At 42.5% G+C, this 22,749-nt stretch overlaps 1 protein-coding gene and 1 long non-coding RNA gene across 3 annotated transcripts; one reads left to right on the forward strand and one right to left on the reverse strand.

The window, feature by feature from the left end:
• The first annotated feature begins 206 nt into the window (after positions 1-206).
• Positions 207-3,330, forward strand: LOC142046670 (uncharacterized). Its single transcript, XR_012655675.1, has 2 exons — positions 207-1,785; positions 2,098-3,330. It is a non-coding gene; the product is annotated as an uncharacterized LOC142046670 (long non-coding RNA).
• Positions 3,331-5,964: 2,634 nt separating this feature from the next.
• SLC25A29 (solute carrier family 25 member 29) lies at positions 5,965-20,546 on the reverse strand. 2 transcript variants are annotated; one of them, XM_032763494.2, is made up of 5 exons: positions 20,093-20,232; positions 19,651-19,725; positions 14,376-14,419; positions 9,284-9,367; positions 5,965-8,282 (listed from the first exon to the last, which is right to left on the reverse strand). In XM_032763494.2, the coding sequence occupies exons 1-5, from the start codon at positions 20,124-20,126 to the stop codon at positions 7,539-7,541; spliced, it is 981 nt and encodes a 326-aa protein (XP_032619385.1). In that variant the 5' UTR covers positions 20,127-20,232; the 3' UTR covers positions 5,965-7,538. The 2 variants fall into 2 exon arrangements, with proteins under 2 accessions (XP_032619385.1, XP_032619386.1); XM_032763495.2 differs by lacking the exon at positions 19,651-19,725 and having other exon boundaries at positions 20,093-20,546.
• Positions 20,547-22,749: the final 2,203 nt, after the last annotated feature.

Consider the following 22,749-nt stretch of genomic DNA (forward strand, 5'->3'; position numbering starts at 1 on the left):
CCAAGCTGCCCTGCCAGGAAGGAGCGAGAAGGAAAATTCTAACCACAAGGTAATCCCCACTTACTTGCCAGATAGTTGGAGACTTCCAAGAAATAACACAAACACATACAATATATTCAACACAATTATTAAACAGGAGCCAAATACACCATAACAGGGTAACACTATTGTTAGGTTCACCAGTGCCCATGCTGCTAATACCTGTGACTTGACTTGAGGTAGCAAATGTAAGATTAGTGTCTTGTTGGTACATGTACTTTGTTGAGGCCCTTGATGACCTATGACCACGATGGTTTTAGCAGTGTGGCTGACTGGGTTCAGTACAGTGCAAAAGACTCACACATGAGAGGTGGTAAATCCCTCCACAGGTTTAATATGCAGTGGGTTATAAAATCCCCATCCCCTTACTCCCTGGCTTGAGGCCATGGTTCAGGGAGTAGGGAGTCCGCAGACCAAATTCCCTAACTGACTAAAAGATGGTGCACTCACAAACTCCATGAATGATCGTCAGGTTCAGAGATGACTCTGGACTCCTCAGTCACTGCAGAGGGGCTGCTCTCTGCTGGCAGAGATCCTCTTCAGGCAGGAGGAATCAGGCTGCTTCGATCCCAGGATTTCCTCTCACCACAAACGGCTGCAGGGCTCAAGGTTACTAAAATGCAAACTGTCGTCTCCTAGCCCAGCGTCCAGACACACACACAGCAGGCAGCAGCCCTGGACTAGGAGAGCTGACCATGTGGTGACTGGTCTCACCTAGGCAGCCAGAGGGCAAACCCAGCCTGGCTGGGGAAGTTTTCCAGCAGAGCTCTACAAACAGGGAACCACCAGTGGAGAAGGAAAACCCCAGCTGAGGGATATTGTTTTCAGGTCCCTAGAGGTCAGTTCTCAGGGGGAACCCTGCCTGCAGGCCTGGGACTCACCAGCTCCCCACATAGCCAGTCCTGCCCTTGCCCTGGCTGGCTCCACAGTGACTCTAAAATAGCTTCTCCCCTTTCCTGAACAAACTGGGAGCGGCATCTCATTCCCTATTGGTTGCTGGGCAGACTGAGTTTGCCTTGCTTCTCCATCTCTGAGCTGCCAGCAGACAGCCCCCAGGAATCTAGGTAATCTCCTTGGGGGTTACACTAGATAAAAGTGTAGTTAATATCTATATGGCAGATCTCAAACTGACTATCTAAAAATTGTTAATCCTCTTCTGGCCACACTTTCTAGGTAAAGAAAAGACTATGGCCACATGCCAGGAAGTGTCCAATTCTTAGGGCTGGTCCTGTTGCATAAATTAATATTTGTCACTAGGACTGCCCAGAACCCCTTTTGTGCTAGGTGCTGTACAAATATATAGTAAGAGCCAATCCCTGCCCTGAAGAGGTTACAGACTGATTTCAACTGCTAGTAAGAAAGACTTTCTGTAGTTGTCACCTACCTGGTTTCCCTTTGACTGTTGTGCATTTCTGTTTCTTAAACATTAGATTGTGTAACTGCAGTTGTGTTTGGGATTAAACTGTTATTGCTGAGGGAAACAAGTGCTCACTGAATTCTCTGGGACAGTCCGTGCTGGCACAGTGAGCTCTTTAACCTTAAGGGTGATGGGCACAATAATGTGCTCATGAAGTTTGTTTTAGGCCTATTCAATAGAGTTAACTTTAAGGGGGGAAAGTGGAGTGGGAGAATTAATGTATAAAATTTGTCCTTATATGGAAGTGTTTAATGGCGCTTTGAACTAAAGACCTAGCACTTGCTTCAGTTCACCCATAGTTTGCTTTCTGTTCTTGGAGAATTTAAATAGTATCTGCATACCCAGGAGCAGCGCCAGGGTTTCTGACGCCCTAGGCGGATGGCCGTTTCGCCGCCCCCTGCGGGTCTGGTAGAGCTGCCGCAGTCATGTCGGCAGATGGTGTGCTGGTGTAAAGGCTCTGGTGGACCTGCCGCCGGCATGACTGCGGCAGCTCCGCCGGACCGTCACAGCAGCGGACCGTCCACCATCACCACTGTGGTAGGTCCCCCGGACCCACATGCCACCCCCCCCCCCGGCAAAATAGCACCCCCCCCAAAATTCTGGCACCGCCATTGCCTAGATCACCTAAATGGTAGCGCCAGCCCTGTGCATACCTATAATATTTCTGGCTAACGTGTCCCTCAATGATTTGGCCACTCTGCCATTCTAGTGCAGATTTGTTTAGATGTAACATATTGTGCATTGTCTTGAACTTAAGAACAGGTAAATTTTCAAGAAGGGGTTGGGGAGATTAGGTTGGCTACGTATGGAGAACTCGCCATCTCCACTTTTGGTCCCAAACTAGTTTGAAATAAGACTTTACAATACTAGTTCACCAAACTTAACTGTGTGATATATTGATGTGAGGCTAGAAGGGGAAACTTAAAACCCATCTACTCAGCGTTCATAACCCAGCCCTTGCATATAACACCATACCACCACAGCAGTAAGTGCTGACCTATGCATGGTTATAAATATTACTTAAAGGAGGCTTTGTACTATCCTCAATCAATCATTTTCACTATAGAAGGAATGCCTTCCTGGTTCTGCCCAGTCTGTTATCTTACTTGTATTAGGTACACACTACATTTATTTTCATGCATACTGATTAATTTATCTTCTTGTATTTTCACCATGAGATGTACATAATAACTGCAAGAGTACACTCTTAAAGATAAGGAGATGATAATGGCTACAGAGCAGTAGTGAATCTGTGATATTTTGATGAAAGATATAAGTGAGTAAACTTCTGACAGTATAGGACTTTAGGGTTCTATCAGTGTTACGGACAATTTCCAAATTAAACTGGTTTAAAAGACACCCAAAACCTGTTTAGGTCTCTGGTCAGACCTGTCTTTTTTTCAGTCCCACCACCACTTTGGGTTATTGTCTTTGTGCCTTGCATTAATTGTACATACCTGCTGCTGCTGTATTCTATCAAACACAATAGTAGTATCAAGGAACTGTTCTCTGGGCATTGGAGGAGAGGAGTGGGAGGTGATTCCTGGGTTTTATTTCTACTGCTGTTTCACTTTTGTGTCAAGGTGCCACTGAAGTCAAATGGTCTCTACTTCTTCCCTTCCCACTGTAAGAGGGAGATAATTACCTACCTATAAGCCTGGGGAACAATATGAAGTTTTTTAGAGCACCTTTCATTTAAGGCTACCAATTTACACAGCAGTATATCCAGAAACCCAATTTGAGAGATTTTACTGGGTTAAAGAAACATTTGAAGAAGAAATGTTAGAAAGTACTGTCTCAACACCCATGTTCTCATCCATCTCATCTAAGAGCTGCCTTTGTAAGGCATAAGGATCTGACATTTGTATTTCCTTAAGTCATAAGATATTAAATGTGCCACTATTTTGCTAAATAAGTAAAAAGGGGAGTTGAGAACAAACTCATCTATAACAATGTTCTGAGGAGGACTGCTTGGTCTTTCTGATGTCCATCACTGGGTCTTGCTAATTTAGGAGTGTGTATCTGCATATTATGTTAAATGAGTGAAAGAAAGGAAATAATTCCAACAGTTGCCTTCCCATGCAATGAGAGCATAGTTTCCTTGTTTCCAAACTAGTGTACCCCAAACTAGTGCTTAAATTGTTTGTTTCTCTCTAAATAAAGAGGGTAGGTGAGGTGCTAATGCTACTTATCTCCTCTGTAAAGCACTCTTGAGAGCTACAGCTGAAACTATCTAAGAAGTAGGTTGTAGTATTTCTTTTAGTTGCTAAAACCCATTTTAAATGGAATTTCTCTATGTCCTTCCTCTCACCCATTTTGTTACAATGGGGAAAGCTAATAAAGAGAAGAGACAGCTTAACACTGTCCCTAGTTCTATTAGGAACTCTCTTTATAGGGGAAAAATTACACACAATTCAGAACTCTTTGCTCTCAAATTGTTTATTAAAAAAAACCCAATGAACTATATTCTGATGTAGACCCTGAATCGGACTTGCTGTTAACTGCTGGTGCATGTCTCCTCCATCTCACCTGGATGAAGGCACATAGCATGCTATAGCTGAGATGTGTGCCCAACTGTCTTATAATCCTGATTTACTGCTTGGTATTTGAACATTTTACAGGAAAATGAAATCTGTGACACGAACACTGTGAATCCCATTGAGAGGACTTAAGCTGTTGCCTAACTTGCTTTAAGAGTTAGAACCAGCACAAATGCTTGTCAAATAACTGCCATTGTTGTATGCAGTGTTGTAACCCTGATGGGCCCAAGATATTAGAGGTCAAAAGACTTACCTCAGCCACCTTGTACTGGACAAGTTTCAGCTGGTGAGAGACAAGTTTTTGAACTTCCACAGAACTGAAGAACAGCTCTCTCACCAACAGAAACTGGCACAATGAAAGGTATTACCTCACCCACCTTGTCTGTCAGTTAACTGGCATTCAAGATGGATTGGCAATTGGCTTACAGCCTCTTCTGCAGGGCTCACTCACAATATTGGAGCAAGATGGCTGCCTTCACTACCACATTAGTAGCAGTATTAAATTTTTTTTTTGGAGTTTTATTTCAGTTTTTATTCCTACTGTGCTTTGCAAATGTGTGGTTTGAGCAGAGTGGTGTGCTGTCCCTTCAAAGTGTGGCTATATAACCCCTTCTACAGGCACAACCCTTCTTCCTCGGGGAAGGAAGTTCTCCTGCTCTAAGGAGACTGAATGAACTCATTCCATGCCTCTTGCCTCCTCCCTGCAGTTCTTCCAAGGTGCCACTGCTGTGATAACAAGCAGTATGGGAGCCTGGACAATGGTTGAAAGATCATGGCTGGTTCTTAAAGCAGTAAAAGGAAAGGAGGAACAATTCTAGTCAAACTGGTTGTTAACTGTTCCTTTTCATTACTAGTCTTCCATGTGGCTGGGGAGAGTGCCAGCTAGAGATAAATTCTGCCAAGCCAAAATGTGACCCTCCCTTTGCTGAGCATCACTAAATATAAGGAAGTGTGAACAGTCATGGAAATCACCCCATTGCTGGTAGGGGTTGGCAGATCATGTTCCTTTTATAGGTCAGATAACATACATCAGAAGCCTGCTCATCCCAACTGGATTTCTTATCCTGCAAGATCATGCCCTCTCTCATTTCCATCAAGTGCAGCATATAGTCAGTCAGGTTTTTAGCCTGTATGTAACCTGATCTATTTTTCCTTTAGCTGGAATGTAAAGAAGCCGTGCTGAGACATTTCAGATATTATACAAGTGTTGTGAGGAATCCCAGTAACAGCATGCTCTAACTGTATATAGCACCCTTTAAAAGCACAATCATACCACTTTCAGAAAGTATTAGAATTCTCAGTGTTTCTTCACTTTACTAGAAAACCTTCCCCCGACCCTCAAAAAAGCAACTAGCCCTGCACATTTACACATGAATCTGGAAAGCAAACATCTCTGGCTCAAGCATCAATACCACTAATTGATTCTGCAATCAGAACTTAACCCTGCTGATCAGCAAGCTGGCATGGTTCTGAAGAATTAATAAGAAAGTCACCAATAAAATAACATTGAACAGTAGGCCCAGAGCCATTGTGTAAGAGGTACTGTGTACCCAGTCACACCTATGTTGGGCAGATAGTTAGCAATAGTGAAAAACCAAGGGGAGGAGGACGGTGAAGAGACTGTGTAGCTAGATATGTAGAAGACAAACCCCTTAATATCAGGCTGTCTGGTCACCCTATTCTTCTGGCCATAAAGAAAGAAAAAGCATTATTAGTAAGCTGCTTGAAACATACCTTACAGCGTTGCTGTTTTAAAGAGATCAGTTTAGCTCAGCTTTTACACTCATGGTGAAAACTGCAAAAGCTATGGCAATGGGCTACCAGTAACACGTGTAGAAAATAAATTCCTTCAGGCAAAAGTGTGCATCTTTCAATCCTTTTGGAAGCTAGGTGTATTAGACAAGTTTAAATACAGAAGTCTTAACAAAGGGTCACTTCTATTTATAGAAAAAGAACAGAGGACTGAAGTCAAAGTCTTTAAAAAAAACTTTATTATTTAAGTTTATATTACAGTAAATACAGAATACTGTACAAAAGGCATAATTGTCTTTGCTCTGAATTGTTGTGCGTATACAGCTTAGCAGACATGTTTCACATTCAGTTTGAATCTCAGTGCAAGTAGGCACCAAAACATCCAACATACCTTCAAGGTATAAAGAGACATACCAGTTTTACAGGTTTCTCCAGCATATTTTGTTACAGTACAAAATGCTATGAATTGAAAGTTTTTTTAGAAGTGTAAAACATATATTGCACCTGTCCCAAGCAGAAGTGTAACATGTTCAACATCCACTATCTCACTGAGCAAGCTCGATGCTTTTAACATGCTTCCCCTCCCCCTCCATCTGTTTGTCCCAAGCAATCGTGGGTCTTAAAAAAAATTTGTTCAAAGCCATTGAAGTAATCCCTTTTGGGAATACTGCTATAAATATAACAGTTGGAGAATGTTACAAAAAGGTTCTCCAGAACTTTTTTCAGCATGATTTTATTCCAATGCACTGTAACCAAGTACAAAAAGTCAGGACAGTGTAGTCTAAGAACTTAATACCAATATTCCCCTTTCTTAGGCATTTCAGCACTACATTCCTATCCATTACTCCACAGTGGCATATGGAACCTCCCCCTCTATGCCTGTATATTTTCACCACTATACAAAAACAGGTATAGCAGTGATGACCCAAAAGTTTAACAATTTGAGCAGTAACGAAGAAAGGACTTTGTATTACACATCACTGACTGCCATATTGCCTGTTTCGAGAATGGTGAGCAGTGACATGTAATTACATAAACCTCTCCAGAAGGACAGAACGCTGCTTGCACTAAAGTTAGTTAACACATTCCATGCACATACAAAAAATGAATCAAGTTGAAAGTAAAAGCAAATCATTCCATCAACCTCACTTGCCTTGAGTCTCTTTAACTCTGCAATTTAAAGAAACGAATGTAGGTGGGGTTCAAATGCTCCTTTTAAGCACAATGAAACAAGAAATACATCTGTGTATAGAAGGAAGTGAGAGAAGTTACTTAAATAACTAAACTCAAACTTACAAAAACCAAGGAGAAAGATGTGGCTAGCTGAAGGCTACTCCATGTCTTAAACATGTAAGAGTTCCCAGTAACATCTCCAGCATAGTAAAACATGACTTCTAGGAAGGCTACAGGTGCCCCAGTCAAATACAAAAGAGCATTTTTTGTATTCAAACAATATGATCCACTTGGTCATTCAAAACATGATTGGAAGAAAACCTGGTTTCTGGTACTACAAGATTCTCCAGACCATACGTAGCAATACTGTACAGACACTGCTGCTCTATGTTTCTAAAGTCAGATCCCTACATTGCGTGGATTAACACATTTTGATTAAAAAAAGGCAATAAGCTGCTTATAGAAGTGATGAGATGAAATCCTAGGTAACAGCCTTTATACAGATAAAATTTATTTACACAATTTCTATAGGTAAAATGTTTACAAAAATAAGCCCTGTAACAAGAACTCCAGAAAATAAACATGTAACAGTTGTGTTAGATCGCTGAACAATAAATTCACAAGCTTGAAGGCTGCTGGATGGCTGGACCTGTCTCACATTCACGTAGATTCTCTTCTGACCTCATATACATAAGAAACACTGTGACAGTGGCAAAAGTAGCAGCATTGACAGGGAAAGCTCGGAGAAGTGTAGAAGTAAGACCCCTTGTAAACACTCTCCAACCTTCCTCACAGTAACTTTTTCTAACACAGTCCAGAATTCCATTATATCGAACAACTCCTCTGACTCCATCTGCCTGAAGCCGGGACTTGATCACATCCACAGGATAGGTAGACAGCCAGGATACAATTCCTGACATGCCTCCAGCCAACAGCAATTTGGGGATGATGTAACTGTCCTCCACTTCACAGCCTAGGTATCTGGTCAAAGAGTCATACGTCAGGAAGTAAAAGCCAAAGCTTGGTGTCTCTCTTAGGAATGTGGAAACCATGCCCCTATTGATGCCTCTCAAACCTTCCTTTTGGTAGATTTTAAGCAAACAATCTAGAGAATTCTTGTAATTCTTTGACTTTAGATTGTATTCACCTGTTCCCTGAAGCTGCATTCTTGTCTTAGCTAACTCCATAGGGCAGCAGATCACACACTGAATGGCTCCTGCTGCCGAACCTGCAAGAAACTGGTTTAGAGGAGTGTCTTTTCCGAGAGCACGAATTGTGTTTCCCTGAACACCAAACACAAGTGCGTTAATGAAGGTAAGTCCCATCATTGGTGATCCAATACCTTTATAAAGTCCAAATGCCTAGAAAATAAATTAAAAACAAAAAAAATACTATTTAAGAATAGCATTAATGATTTTCTAACACTGCATAGAAAATAAGCTTCTTTTCAGCTCTATCTTCTCAACAACATGGCTGGTGGCAGACAGATTCCCTACACAGTACAACATTGTCTGTCTGCATTAAGCAGTAATTTGATCAAGCTAGAACTCCAAAAAGCATCTTTCAGCATAAGAACATTGCCAGTTAAAAGTTCTCATAGCTACTTAATGGTCACATGGACAATTATGATCATATAGTCAGGTTTCCTGTATTATTACATACCACAAATTTCACTCAGCTATTTCTGTATCCAGCACAATAACTTGCTGTTAAATTAGAGCATCTTTCAGAAAGACATCCAGTCTTTGTTTAAAGACTGTAAGCCAGTGGTGCCCAAACTTTTCCTGTCATGCCCCTCCAGTAATGGAGTCTGTCTGGACCCCCTCCTTTACTGCAGCTGACTTAGCAGAGTAACTACATCTGGGGGCAGATCAGAGCTGTGGTGCTCCTCCCCCCACCACACTGTGGGGACTGGCCCAGGGCCCACCGCATGCCTCCCTGAATGTTTCTCCATACCCCCCTAGGGGGCCCATGCCTTACAGTTTGGGGACCACTGCTCCAAGTGATAAACCCTCCACAGGGATTTAAGATGTTCAATTGTTAATTCTCTTTCTTAAAAATTGCATCTTATTTCCAAAGTGTTTACTTTATTGACTTCAATTTCCAACCACTGGATCTTGTTCATGCATTTGACATCTAGATTACATGTCATTCCAGTGCTTTGACAACTAGGCTTCAAAAATTTTTATGCAAATTCTTAACTATTTGGAAGATCTAGAGATAACAAACCTGTCCTGATGGTGAAACTCATACACTTCATCTGGAGTTTAAGATCAATGTAAAATGCTACCATTTCATAGTTTTTCTAGTCACATTAAATACATATATTTATCCTTGTATAAAACAGCAATTGGCAACTTACCGATTCATGCTTTATGATAGATTGAAAGCAATGGTAGGTCCCACGGTAGAGTGGTTTCTCTACACTTTGTACTTGAAGGCGCACCTACAAGAAGTTTAGTGAGAAGAAGTTATTTGTATGGCAATATTGATGTAACTGGTACACTAGTGCTTGGTACCTATATATGGAGGTATATTATAGTAGTGTCTACACAAGGCACACAGTAAAGATACCAGAATGCCATAAATGGCAATGCAAAATCATTTAAAAAAAGATGTTCAGAACTGATTGCTTTTGAGATGATGATAAAACCTGAGGGGGGAGCATTTATTAAACTAAGTCCTTTTTATAAAAAATAGGAAATATTTAGCCATTTTGAAAGTGCAATAGGGTGAAAAGTGGCTATAGGTTTCACTCATGCTAAAAACCAAAGCTTTCTTCACCTAGATGTTAATGATATTTGTCAATGCTTTGGGATGTAATGGATCTACAAACTAAGCATGAAATGTGGCCAGTGACACACTATCAGTCCTCAAATGAACAATTTTACAATGTCTGGACCAAGATTTTCAAAACAAATGACTAGCGTTTGTGGATGCCCAACTTAAGACACCTTAATGATTTTTCTCACAGGTGCTCCGCACTTTCTGGAAAATCAGGTACTGCTAAGGTGTCTCAAATTAGGCAACCTGAAATCAATCAATAAATGCAAGCAGGCCCAGGATTTAGAGGCAGAATGCTAACTGAAGTGTTCGATAAGCTTTATAAAGCGTATTTCTAAGCTACAGTGCTCTAAGTAATCTTTATTTATTCTAAATTATATATACTCCCTATGTAACATGCACTTTACCCATAGTTTTTCTAGACTGAAACAGTGCATTTTTGGTCAGAAAGATGCCACCGTAACAGTGTGTGGAGTGAAATGAGAATATGGGGCCTTCCTCTCACACCCTATTCTCATGTATTTATAGGCCACTCCTTGAAGACTTCAGTTTGACACTACCCCTGCATTTGTCTCCTGCACTTTAAAAATGTTTTTAAACTCAGATGCACACGTGTGAAAGCCATATTCCAGTAACTAACATTGATTCTGGCTAGAATGATAAAGTTAGAACTTTGTTTATCAGAGCGCAGGGTTGTGAGCATTTTTGGGAGAAATACCTATTAGCCATCCAATGTGGTGCAATTTCAAAGCAAAACATGCTTTTTAAGAGAAGTTTTAATTCTAGACACACTAGTTCTCCAATTGGGATGATGGATTCTCCCTATCTGCTTAAAGCTCCCAGTGGTGTCAATGGAAGACTCATGGATACAGCAACAGCAGAATATCTATGACAGTGAAGGCAATGTGTGGGTCAGGAAAGGATTTTGGCCAGTTTGTTTTTTGTTCAAGTTTCATATTTAGTTTTCATTTTTAAAAAGAGACAGTAAAATTTACTTTCAAAGTTTAATTATCATTAGTATTTTCCTCAAAGAACTAGACCATGTAATATGCAAACTAAATGTCCAGGGTCACTTTTTAAAAGCAAAAGGATGGTTTGAACTATTTAAGCACACGAGTACCCTTTTTAGCCTGCCTTATGGCAAGACAACTCACTCCAGGGATATTGCAGTACAGAGTGAGATATTAAACCAGTTGCAAACCACACTGAACTAAGTTTACAATGTGATTTAAAGCGATCATAGCCTCTTAATTTCCTACAGATTACTGAATGTGATAGCGGGGTGTGCAGGATGTGAATTTGGGATTTGTTACAAGGAGCAGAGCTGTTAACTGAGCTATGAAGCTCATGCTGAGCAATGCCAATAAATTTTATCCTACACTACCATGAATAAAAGAGCAATCAGTTTAATTTTTCATATCCCCTGGCTGTAAAGCCAAGTTGCCTTGTTTACAATGAGTCCCAACTGTATAGGCCTTGGAAGTAAAGGAAATAATTTAAGTTTAAGACCTTTCATTGCCCAATAACTCTTCTATACGTAAGTGTTTTCAGATAAAAGCTACCAGAAGTGTGCTCTGTATCCACACTGGAACCCTTGGTATAAAGCTTCAGTTTCAAGCCCTAACTGAAATATTGGACCTTGAACCTATCACTTGGACAGGACTGAATACTACCTCTCAAACTTTAGGCCAGTATAATTGGGCATAAAAACAGCAAATCTAGATATGATGGGAAGGATTTTGTTTTAAATGGCAGCTGTTTGAAGACACGTCAATTGTTAATGTCAGAACTAGTCAGGACAGGATGTATTACCTGGCACAGTGGAGGTAAAATGTTTCATAAATGCAAATTTATCCATGGCTCACTGCCACATTTTAATATTTTGAGCAGAAAATAAAGTTTGATGCTTTTATGCTATGCAATATGGCTTACAAAATTACAGTATATCATTAATCTGCTGATAAATTCTTATCTTCCTCCTTCCTGCATCTGACAATTCATGGTGATTTAAACAGGCAGGCCCAAAAGTAACTTCACTTTACAATTACTGAAAATTTGTTTTAAGATATCAAAGAGCGAGCAGCAAAAAAAAAAAAAAAGCAAATATTAAGTGTGCACAAGTTTGGTGCATTTTAGATATGTCTAAACTAAACATATGCCCTCCAAATTTAAGAAGTGGATGAGACAGATCAATCGGAAAAAAGAAAGTGTGCCCAAGATCCAGTTTCACAACCACTTTGTGCACAACCTTAAGCACATGGTGAGAAATGCACACTAGAAAAAGAGTTTCAGAAGAAAGTCTATAGACTTAAAAATGTTCCCATTAAAAAAGATTCTCATACCCCACTCCCTCCAATTCAGAACACCAGTAATGGGACACATCAGTTTAAAACTAAAAAGGGCAGGGGGGAAGCTATATAAGGTTGTCTGTTTGAACTAGTCATACATTTTGGAATAAATTAAGACTGAGAGAAACAGAAGTGTTCACCTGGTCTATACTTACTAGGTAACTCTCCAGTGATGAGGCTTATCTGTCATCTACAACAAAGTAACACTTTTGCTGTTAATGAAGACAGCCCCTAGCTCAGAAAGTAAAGGTAGTTAAAAGCAACAAAGCAATTTTACACATTACATCAACAAATCAGGGAAAGAGTTTGCCACTTTTGAGATTAGACTCAAAATCTGTTTGATTTGTTTCAGCATGATTTTAGAATTTATTTATTCTATGTGTTTCTATCATTCCCCTTCACCCCAAAATCCCACCTTCCCTCTCCCCCATGGTTTTGCCCTTATGAAGTATGATTGCTGGCAAAAAGGTTTAAAAGTTGAGGAAGCAGAATTCTGGCTCTACTGATGCTGCTTCCTCATTTTTAAATTACTGTATTAACACTTTAGTATAGTTTAAAAAAAACAAAAAAAAACAAAAAAAACACACACCACAATCCAATTAGCCATCTAATCCTCATCAGTCCTGTAGAATTAATCTTAACAGAACACACACAAGAGACTGCATTTTGTAAATGGATCTCTCCTTTTAAAAAGACTGGTTAAAAATTCTTAGTTTTCCCCACACTTTAATGGTGATTATACAAATACTCGTTAGAATTGTATTCTCCAGTATGGAAAAGGTAGGAAAGGCTATTTCCTTCTACCAGTACGAAAATAAAAAAGTTACCCTGGATTTAATAAAGCAACAACTACTAAAACAAATACTCCATTGAACTGTCGTAACAGTTAGTCTACGGCCAATCCAGCTGTCACTGTGCATTAAATAATGCTTAGTTTTAAAAAAGTTACAAACTATTAGAACATTTAACACTAGAACATCAATCCTTCAGACTTAAGCACTTGCTTAAATTTATGGCTTGTCTAGTTTCATTGACTAAGGTGGAACTACTAAAATGCATGCTTAACTTTAGGTTTTGGGAGATGTTTAAGTCAGTGGAACTACTGAGAGGATATAAAAATTTAAGTATGTGATTAAATCTTTGTAGATGTGGGGCCCTCGTACTTTTCCTCTGCACCAACACTAAAAATAGTTGCAAATTCAAGTAATACAAATCAATGAGAATGCATATAGTGAAATTCTGCTGAACTGTTTAATAGCGAAGGTTAACATATACTGAAGTGTGAACAGTTTGCATTGGACTGATAGGAACTTAATACCCAGTAGATATGAGAGTCTTTTCAATAATAAACCATGTGACTACAATATGTAATAGGGCGATGCACACCCTTAATAGCCTTCAGATATTTTCCTTATTTATTGGATTTAGATATCCAGTGTTGTGCTGAACTTAATAAGTAAGCATAATGCGAGATGGCATGTGCTGTAGAGGAGAAAATGTCAAGTACAGCATATTAATTTAATACTGGGTACATCTTCTATATTCTGCCTTTACAGGTGCCTAGACAGTAAAACTCTCAAAGTGCCTATATCCCATTTTGAAAAGTGACTTAGACACCTAGGAGCCTAAGCCTCATTGACTTTCCAAGAGACACAGCCAGTTCTGAAAATACTACCCTTTTATTTAATATGCCTTCTATTTCTAGCTACTTGACTCCTAAATCTTGACTATCAGCTGTATGTATTCTATGTGGATAGACCATTAGTGTCTCAAAAGGAAAACACAATTCTGGCTAGGAAAGGTAAAAAGATTCCTTGAAGAGGAAAAAGAAAAGTCCGAAATAGTGTGTCAAATTGTGAAACTGCTGCTTCATGCAGTTAATTGCTTTTGTTCACTAATGATTTAACTATTGGCCAATATGACAAACAATGCTTTCAAAGTGAATAGGAAAGCTTTTTTTAAAAAAAAAAAAAAAAAAAGGAAAAATTCCAGCCCATAAGATTAGATCACAGGAGAGGGAACAGGCAGTTTTAGAGGTCAGTGATAAAGAGCTGCAGGGAAGCAAGCCCGGATCTAAATTCTGAAGTTTAAACTCTGTCCTGTTACTGGTTTCAGTCTTACATTCAAATGGTTTTCGTTTGCTTTTAAAGATCTGGGGCTTCAGCAAGTCTAGAACAATACTTGAAAAGGATTGCTTCAAGTTTTGGACCATCAGGCTTAAGCTTCTGAAATGCCAGTGTTTATATTTTTTCCCTTTGTAAATACTTTTGCACTACTTTCTGCCTAGAGTGTGGAAGTTAAACCTGTTCAAAATCAACCCACCTTAACAGTGTCAAATGGATGTCCTACTAGCACGCCAGCAGCACCTGCAACAAGATAAATGGCAGTTTTATGGTTGTATGATCTAGTATTTTTTCCCTTACAGCAATCCAAAATTACAGTAGTCCTAGAATGAGCCGATAACCAAGTGTAACTTCAGGTGTACTGTGTTACAGGCAGGCCACATATGGAACAAATTACCAGAGGAAGCAGTGGATTCTCTTATCTCTTGATGCTTTCAAATTAAGACTAGATAGCTTTCTGGAAAATATGCTTTAGTCAAACAAGTCACTGGGCTAAAGAAAGGGTGAAATTCTGTGGTGTTACTCAGGCTATATTATCTAATGATCCCTTCTGGCCTTAAAGTCTATGGACATCCTCATCCCCAGCAGGCAAATATTGTGGTACCACGGGCATGTCCATGTAGAAGTGACAGATTTCCTTGAAGTGGAAATGATTGTCAGGTATTTATGATCTTTACCAGATAGGAGCAAAACTGAGACAAACAGGCTTCTTGTAAGAATAGGCAGACAATCTTTCCAGATGTGGTGGAAAGCAGTGTCCAAACACAGCACACCTGATAGAATTTGGTTGAGTCCTAACTGAATGGAGGGAGATCTCACTACAGTGTGGTTAGGATTAGGGATAAGGTTCTTTGCCTACTATTCTGAAGCCTGTAAAGAAAGTCTTCGGGTAATGAAGTATTAAAAAAAACTCAGTGCCAACAATTCTTTGATGATGATTGGTGGCTTTACCCTTACTCATCCATTTACCATTAGACATTGTTTAAATACACTAAGGGCTTGCCTACATGTGATATGTTACTGCAGAACAGCTGTGCCACTGTAGCCCTTCAGTGTAGACACTCACTACAATGATGGGAAGTGTTCTCCCTTCAGTGTAGTTAATCCACCTCCCTGAGAAGCCTTAGCTAGGTTGACAGAAGAATTCTTCCATTGATCTAGCCTTATCTATATGGATAAGCTTAACTTTGAGTGGAGACCTGGCCTCAGTTACTAAGGCCTAGATTCATAAAGGAACATGGGCATGGTGACAGTGGGTGTTCCCATGCTTAACAAGTCACAAAGCTTGATTCACAAAGCTGATCTTGGCACCTAGGCTTCTTATGCAATGAATGGGGAGAGACTAGTGCCTAAGACTAGGCGTCACAAAAAAGCCAGTATACTACGTGGGTCCTCACCTAACCCGCTAAGGGCCAAGCTGAAGCTCCCTGTAATAAGCTCTGCCCCTTTCTTGGAGATAAGGGCCCAACTGTAAGCTGCAACAAGGCCCCTCTTTGTCTGGGATTCTCAACTGCATGCTCTCTTTTGGTGTTACATGCCTATGCTGTTTTATTAAGAAGCAAGGAGAGAGAACTTCCCTCATTACCTTAGCCACTGGGCTAAAATTTCTCACCTGGGGTGTGGGAGACCCCTGGTTCAAGTCCCCTTCCATCTGGAGGAAGGGGGCAGAAGGGAGTGGGGGGGGGAGAGAATTGAGAGATCTGTCACCTCTCAGCTGAGTGTTCCCTCTAGATTGCCTGTGCTAAGATACTCCACTGTGCTAAGATACTCCACTGTGGATAAATAACGAAATAATCACTGGGTGAGAGTCAGAAAAATGACTCTAGCCTAGTGGATAGAGGACTGGCCTGGGAGTTGAGACCCACAATCCAGTCCCAGGCATCAATGATTCTTTCAGTAGTTATCTACAGGGGAAAAGCTTCAACAGAAGAGATGGAGGAAGGCCCACATCAGAATATACCCCAGCTCACTGACTAGGACACTCACCTGACAGGAGGGCAGACCCCTGTTCAAATACTTTTCCCTATGTAAAGGGGGACTTGAACCAGGGGTCTCCAGCCCAGGTGAGTACCCTAACCACTGGCCTAAAAACAGAATGTGTGTGGGAGGGTTGTCAATGTTCTCCTCCTCCCCTGCGGTTCTGTGTAAACTTCCCTATAGGGGCCTGACCTGGTAGACAAGGTCTGGGCATGCTTTACCAGACTAGGCCAGTGGGAATTTAGGATAGGAACACCCATCTCCTGCTAGTCATAGCATTGCACTGGGGCTTAGGTGTCCAGGTGTCTTGGTGCAGCAAGCAAAGGCAAAAAAGATAGGCACCTAGAGAACTTTTACTGCAAAAACTTAGGTGCTGAGCAACTGCAGGCACTTACAGGGTTAGGGGGCAACTAAGCAGGCATTTTGTGAATCCCACTGGGGCATTATTGTGGGAGTTCAGTGTTTAAGTCCTTTTGTGAATCTAACCCTGAGTACAGTAACTCCTCACTTAAAGTCATCCTGGCTAACATTGTTTCATTGATGATCAATTAGGGAACATGTTCATTTAAAGTTGTGGAATGCTTCCTTCTAATGTTGTTTGGCAGCTTCCTGCTTGCAGGAAGAACAGCCTGTGGCAGCTAGCTGGTGGGGGCTTGGAACCAGGGTGGACCAGCAGCCCCCCTAAGTTCCCTGTGCAGCAGCTGCCCAGCAGGCTAGCAACTGCCACCAGTTCAGCTGTCCCTCCTCCCACTGCCACATGCTGCTCCTGCCCTCTGCCTTGGAGCTGCTCCCAGAGACTCCTGCTTGATGTGTGGGGGGAGGAAGAGGGGAGCTGTCAGGGTGTCCCCACATCCTCCCCCCTGCTCTATGGAAGATGGGGTGACAAAGGACAGGGCTCAGGACAGAGGGAGCTTGCTGGCAGCAGCTGCAGTCTCAGCAAGCTGATCTAATTAACAAGGTAGTGTACTTAAGAGTAGGGTCAGTGTACTTAAAGGGGAAATGCACAACACACACAGACACAGTGTGTGTCTGTGATGCTGTCTCCTCTCCCTCCATTCCTGCTGCCTTGTAGAGGGAGAGTGTTAACCCTCGAGGGCTCAGCCAATTGCTAGTTCATCATTTAGAAGTAAGGCATTCCCTCTGAACTCTCTCACTCTGACTCCTACATCTCAACCAAGCTTCACAATCATCATCACTGTGTACCAGTATTAAATTGTTTGTTTAAAGCTTATACCCTGCCTATGTATCAAATCCACCCTGATGACATATACATACACACAGTTTCCCTGGAACTTAACCCCCTCATTTACATTAACTCTTATGGGAAAATTGGATTTGCTTAACATCGTTTCACTTAAAGTCACATTTTTCAGGAACATAACTACAACGTTAAGTGAGGAGTTACTGTATTTAAATCCTCTATGAAATTCCGATGTATAAATCAGAAGGTATGGTGTTAAATATCTAGCACATCCCCTACAGCACGACTATCAGGGTGAATAAAAATCAATGATTAAAAAAAAACAAAAAAAAAAAAACAACACACACAAAAAGTGATTTTTTAATTTAAATAGGTTTTCAAAAAAAATCCTATCTAAAGATCATTATAGCTCAAAGATATCTCATCATGGAATAGAGATTATAAATTCTAAAGTATAAGACAATATATTCATGTAACGTTTAAAAAAAGTTTAAGTGAGTTCCAATAGTTCATGGATCAAGGACCCCAATCTTATGGGGTTCCAGGGGCTTCTGTATAGAAAGATTAACCTAAATAATCTACCCAATGGGACTCAGTGCTAAGTCTAGAAGATACCATCAGAGATGCTTAGTTTTGCAGTTCTCAAACTGTGGATTTGAGTCTCCAGAGAACATGCTTGTTAACAGCAAAAATGTTTTTAAATTAAATATACAGAGATGAGAAACAGACCTCTGCAAATTTGTGTGTAGAGTCAATCCCTTACCTCTCTCTAAAAGCCCAAAGTTTCAGAAAGTTCAATGAATAGAAGATTGTTGGGGGCAGAATAGATCCAGACAAGGAGAGGTCTGGAGACAAATGTGAGAAGGGAGGGCCGGGCAGTAGAAACAAGAGTGAAACTGTTTTTTGAGCAGAATATTCCAGACATCTTGAGATCTTTCTGAGCCCGGGGGGGGAGGGGAGAAGAGAAATCGATCCAAGTTATGCACTTCAGCTACATGAATAACGTAGCTGAAGTCGACTTACTTACATAGACTTACCATTGTGTCTTCACTGCATCGACTCTGCCTGCCCCTCTCGTGACACTGGAGTACCAGAGTCAACGAGAGAGGGCTGGGGGCAGGGGTGTGTCTCAATTTATCAGGTCTAGACGCCGATAAATCAATCCCCACTGGATCAATCGCTGCCGGCCAATCCAGCGGGTAGTGTAGACATACCCTGATCGTAGCCTTCATTGATTTGAGATTACCATACCATTCTCTCATTAGAAGGGAAAACCTATAATGGCAGCAAGCCAGTTTGGGTCTCATCTATCTCTGAGTTGTGAAGAATATGTATTAAAGGTTATAACAGCCAACAAGAATGCACTTGATGTAATCACGGATTTCTACAGGAGGAGTCTTCCTGACTAGTGATTTAAATCAGTTTAAATCAAATCCACCCTGATGACTATTACTTCATTTACAGAGCACTGGATTCCAATAGTGTTCCTCCCCCCACCCCACCTTCTATGAGAAACGTTTTACTGCCATCAGTCAGCTAGCCATTTAACATTTCTTCCAAGGGAGAAAGCTAAAGGTTACACTTGCATTGTTTTATTCAGATGGCCTCACTGATCCTTAATTCTTGACTTGTTAATGGAAAAAGCCTCTATTCTAACAGAGATAAGATCTCTTGCATTCTGGAGTTCACAGCTACAGCCAGAGGCAGGCAAGCAACTCCCTACACAGAAGTTAGAGGCTGTGCACAATTGCAGAAGAAATACAGGTACAGATTGCCAAGCGGGTGCCATACCCTACCCTTGCAGGGCCTTCCCACCTGCCCTGACATCCGCTGCTAGGGGAAGCACTTAAGCTTAAACAGAAAGCAGCTAATGCCGCATCTAGGCACGTTTCCCATCAGTGTGATTAGCAGGAATGAGAGTTCCCTTTGTACGTGTGGGCAGGCAATGAAGTTAGTGTAAAAGTTACACGGGGTGTGTACTGCGCACAAGGAACAGTAAGCTCCGAGGAGGGGCAGATTCACCACCGGGGTTTGCACGTTGTGAAGTGGCTGGGAGGGAGGGCGGGCGGAAGCGGTGGCTGTTCTGGGGGGAAATGGAGCTGAGAGGGCTCAGGACGTGCGCCAGAAGGGGTGACCGGGTTGGGGAGCAGCTGTGGAAGGGGGTGTGATGTTCCGGGGGGAGGGGAGAACAGAGGTGCGGCTCATTGTTCAAGCTCCCCCCTTTGCTCTTGGCGGCCCTGGACCGAGCAGAACTCGCGTTTCCGCGAAGAAACCCGACTCCTGGGCGCTGACTCACCTCCTGCTCCTGCACCAGCTCCGCGCACGCTCCAGACTCCAACCGCGGGCAGAGACAATGGGCCCAGCCCGGCCCCTACAAAGAGCCGGAGCCATTCAGAGCGAGCGGAGGCGTCAAGCTCCCGACGCTGGCAGAGCGAAGCTGCCACGCCAGCAGCCCGCAGGGCGGGGGAAGGACCCGCCAGCGCTTGGAATCCTCCTCCCCAGCCGATCCACCCCGACGTCAGTGCGCCTCCCAAGCGGCCCCTGCTCTGCGCCCCGGGGCCGGACGCGCTGCCCCAGCGCATGGTCCCTTCGCTGTGCGCCCCGGATCAGCTCCCGCCCCTCGCTGCTGGCAGCCGCTTATGTAACCGGATCACTGCAGCAATCCCCAGGCACGCGCCCGCCCACCGGCGCCGCTAGCGCGGAGCTCCAGCACCGGGGGAGCCTCGGTCCTCTCTTACCGCCAACGCATCCCGCTAGGAAATCCAGCGCCATCCTGCTCTCCGCAGCCCCTTGCTGCAGGCCCGGTCCGTGCTGCTGCCGCTCCCCCCTCGCTGCACGGGGGCACCACCGCTGCTGCTCCGGCGGCTTCCTCGGGCCTCCCGGGTCCCTCGGGATTGCAGGGGCTGGATGCGGAGGTCGGCGGCTCGGGATCGGTCGAGATCAGGGACTCGCGAGGCCTCCCCCGGGTAGCGATGGCAAGAGAGCCCGGCACACGTTCCAGCCCCGCGCAGCACAACCTCCCCGGCTCTCGCCCCTTCTATTTCTGACGCCGCTGCTGCGAGGCGGGGGGAGACGGTGCCTTATGGGGAAGGGGAATCCTCCAATCAGCGGCAGCGGGGCGAGACAACACCCCTCCGGCTGAGCCCTCAGCCGGGCTGCCGATTGGCGGCTCCTCGGGGGTGGCTGAAGCGCTTGGGGAGGAGGGTGGAAGTCATGGAGACAAAGAACCCGCGAGGCTGGGGGGTGCTTTGTGCTCTCGCCTCTCTGGGGCGGGGTCCGGCGTTTCGCCTGGGGCAGAGCCCATCGCTGCCGTGCAAGATGCCAGCCGGGAACCGGCCCCGTCAGATGCAGGGCGGGCTGACAAAGGGCTTTTTCAGCCTGGTAGTTCTCGTAATTATGCAGCCACTGCTCCACCTTCACCCCGCCTGCTCTTGAGACGGCTGAAGCAGCGGTTCTCAAGCCTTACGCACTGTGCTGATGACCGCTCCGAACTGGGAACAGATTTCAGACGGAGGGGGGTATTAGACAACCTACGGGCTGGTACTGGTTCACACTTTAAAAATCTCTTGTATCGGTTTAGGAACTGATACAGCTAAAGCAGTATGGCCCCCTAGTGGGGATTCTGTTATCCCAGTATCGCATGCTCCATGTCTGCACTAGACTAGAGCTGTACCAATTGAACTGGATTTGTATAAATAACACCCCCAGCCAAAAAATGCTGTAGACCAGGCCTAATGCAGAATTAATGGTTCCAGAGAATCAATGATAGATTATTATCAGGACTGAGACCATGAAGTGGGTGTCTTTATAAAACACTATGCAGCTGTCTATGGTGTAGATCATTATTAGCAATATGCTGCTGTGAATTGCCTCTGTTGCGCTCCTTTCACTTTTATACAGTTTTTCCTTTTGAGATTCCTAGGGTTCCAGTCAATATAGATTTTCTGGGTAGAGAAGGAGGATTTCTCTCGAGTTCTGCACAGTGATGTTCGTACAAGACTGAATCCTGTTAAGATGGCATAGCTTTTTTAAAATCTGCTAACAGTATTCAGTTTCCCTCTTCATCAAAATGTGGACTCTTATCTTGCAAGTGGGGCCAGAGAAGAGCCTCGATGAAGTCAGTGGGGGTCTGTTCATGTGATACATGCAGCTTCAGACAAAAATGTGATTTTTTTTTTTTAAATTGATGCCTGTCTATCTTAAAAAAGTTTCCTGCCTATATTGTTCATCCCAGTCTTCCCTTCCCTTGTTTTTATAGCTATTTAACAAGGCAATTACAGGTAAGGGCACTATTGAGACCTGGTTCAATTCCATCCTCTGCCTTAGAGATCCTGTGTGGCCCTTATCAAGTCACTTAGGCAGTTCTGGAAATTTTACATAAAAGTGACTTAGGTTAAAATGTGCTCTATGGAGGTGTGATTTCTAAAGCACATTAATGTGTTGCACATCAGCTGGTCCTTGTAGATTCTGCTGGTGCACACTAAAAGTTCCTTAGTGTGTTTCTTTAATATAGTACTGTTTTAAACAGCACTATGTTAAAGTGCACCAGAGAGGTCTATGCCAACCAATCATAGTATGTTTTAGAAATCACACCCATTCAGAGCTCATTACTGCACTGTGTAGACAAGCCCTTAGTCATGTTTGAAAATGAGATTTAGGGTCCTGAAAATGTTCCCCTTTTTCTATGTCCTGTCTGTTTCCCTTTCTTACTGGGGTTTTGTATGGATAAACAGTTTAACAAGTGTACAGATACCATGGTAAGTGGGGCATTTAAGTACTAAGATAGAAGATGGTGCTATAGTGTACACTACAGCTACCTGGTAGTGATCACTGAAAAGGAAAGTGTTTTCTACTATTGTTGTCTACAGGAATTAGCAACGTACAAGAGTGTAAATATCCTCAATTCCTAGTAAAACTGTAGGAATTTCTCAGTTTCAACTGGACCAGTAGACTGCTGTTGATAACAAACATACAGCTGTTTACATGTAATACTTGTTATATATAATCTTTCTTTCATTTAACAGAAGAACCATTTGGCCATGAAAACCTGCTCTATTGATGTATTCCCTGTGCTCTGAAGCTCTAGAACAGGGGTTGGCAACCTTTCAGAAGTGATGTGCCAAGTCTTCATTTATTCACTCGAATTTAAGGTTTCGCATGCCAATAATACATTGTAATGTTTTTAGAAGGTCTCTCTCTATAATATGTAACTAAACTATTGTACATAAAGTAAAAAAGGTTTTTAAAATATTTAAGAAGCTTCATTTAAAATTAAATTCAAATGCAGATCTTATCAGTTTAGTGTGATCCTTGCCTTTGCTTTTCTTTGCTGAGTTTTCCAATGTCTGGCACGTATTTGGATACTTTAAGCTGCGCACAGGCTTCTGAGTGACCA

Source organism: Chelonoidis abingdonii, chromosome 4 (genome assembly GCF_003597395.2).
Source record: "Chelonoidis abingdonii isolate Lonesome George chromosome 4, CheloAbing_2.0, whole genome shotgun sequence".
NCBI lineage: Eukaryota > Metazoa > Chordata > Testudines > Testudinidae > Chelonoidis > Chelonoidis abingdonii.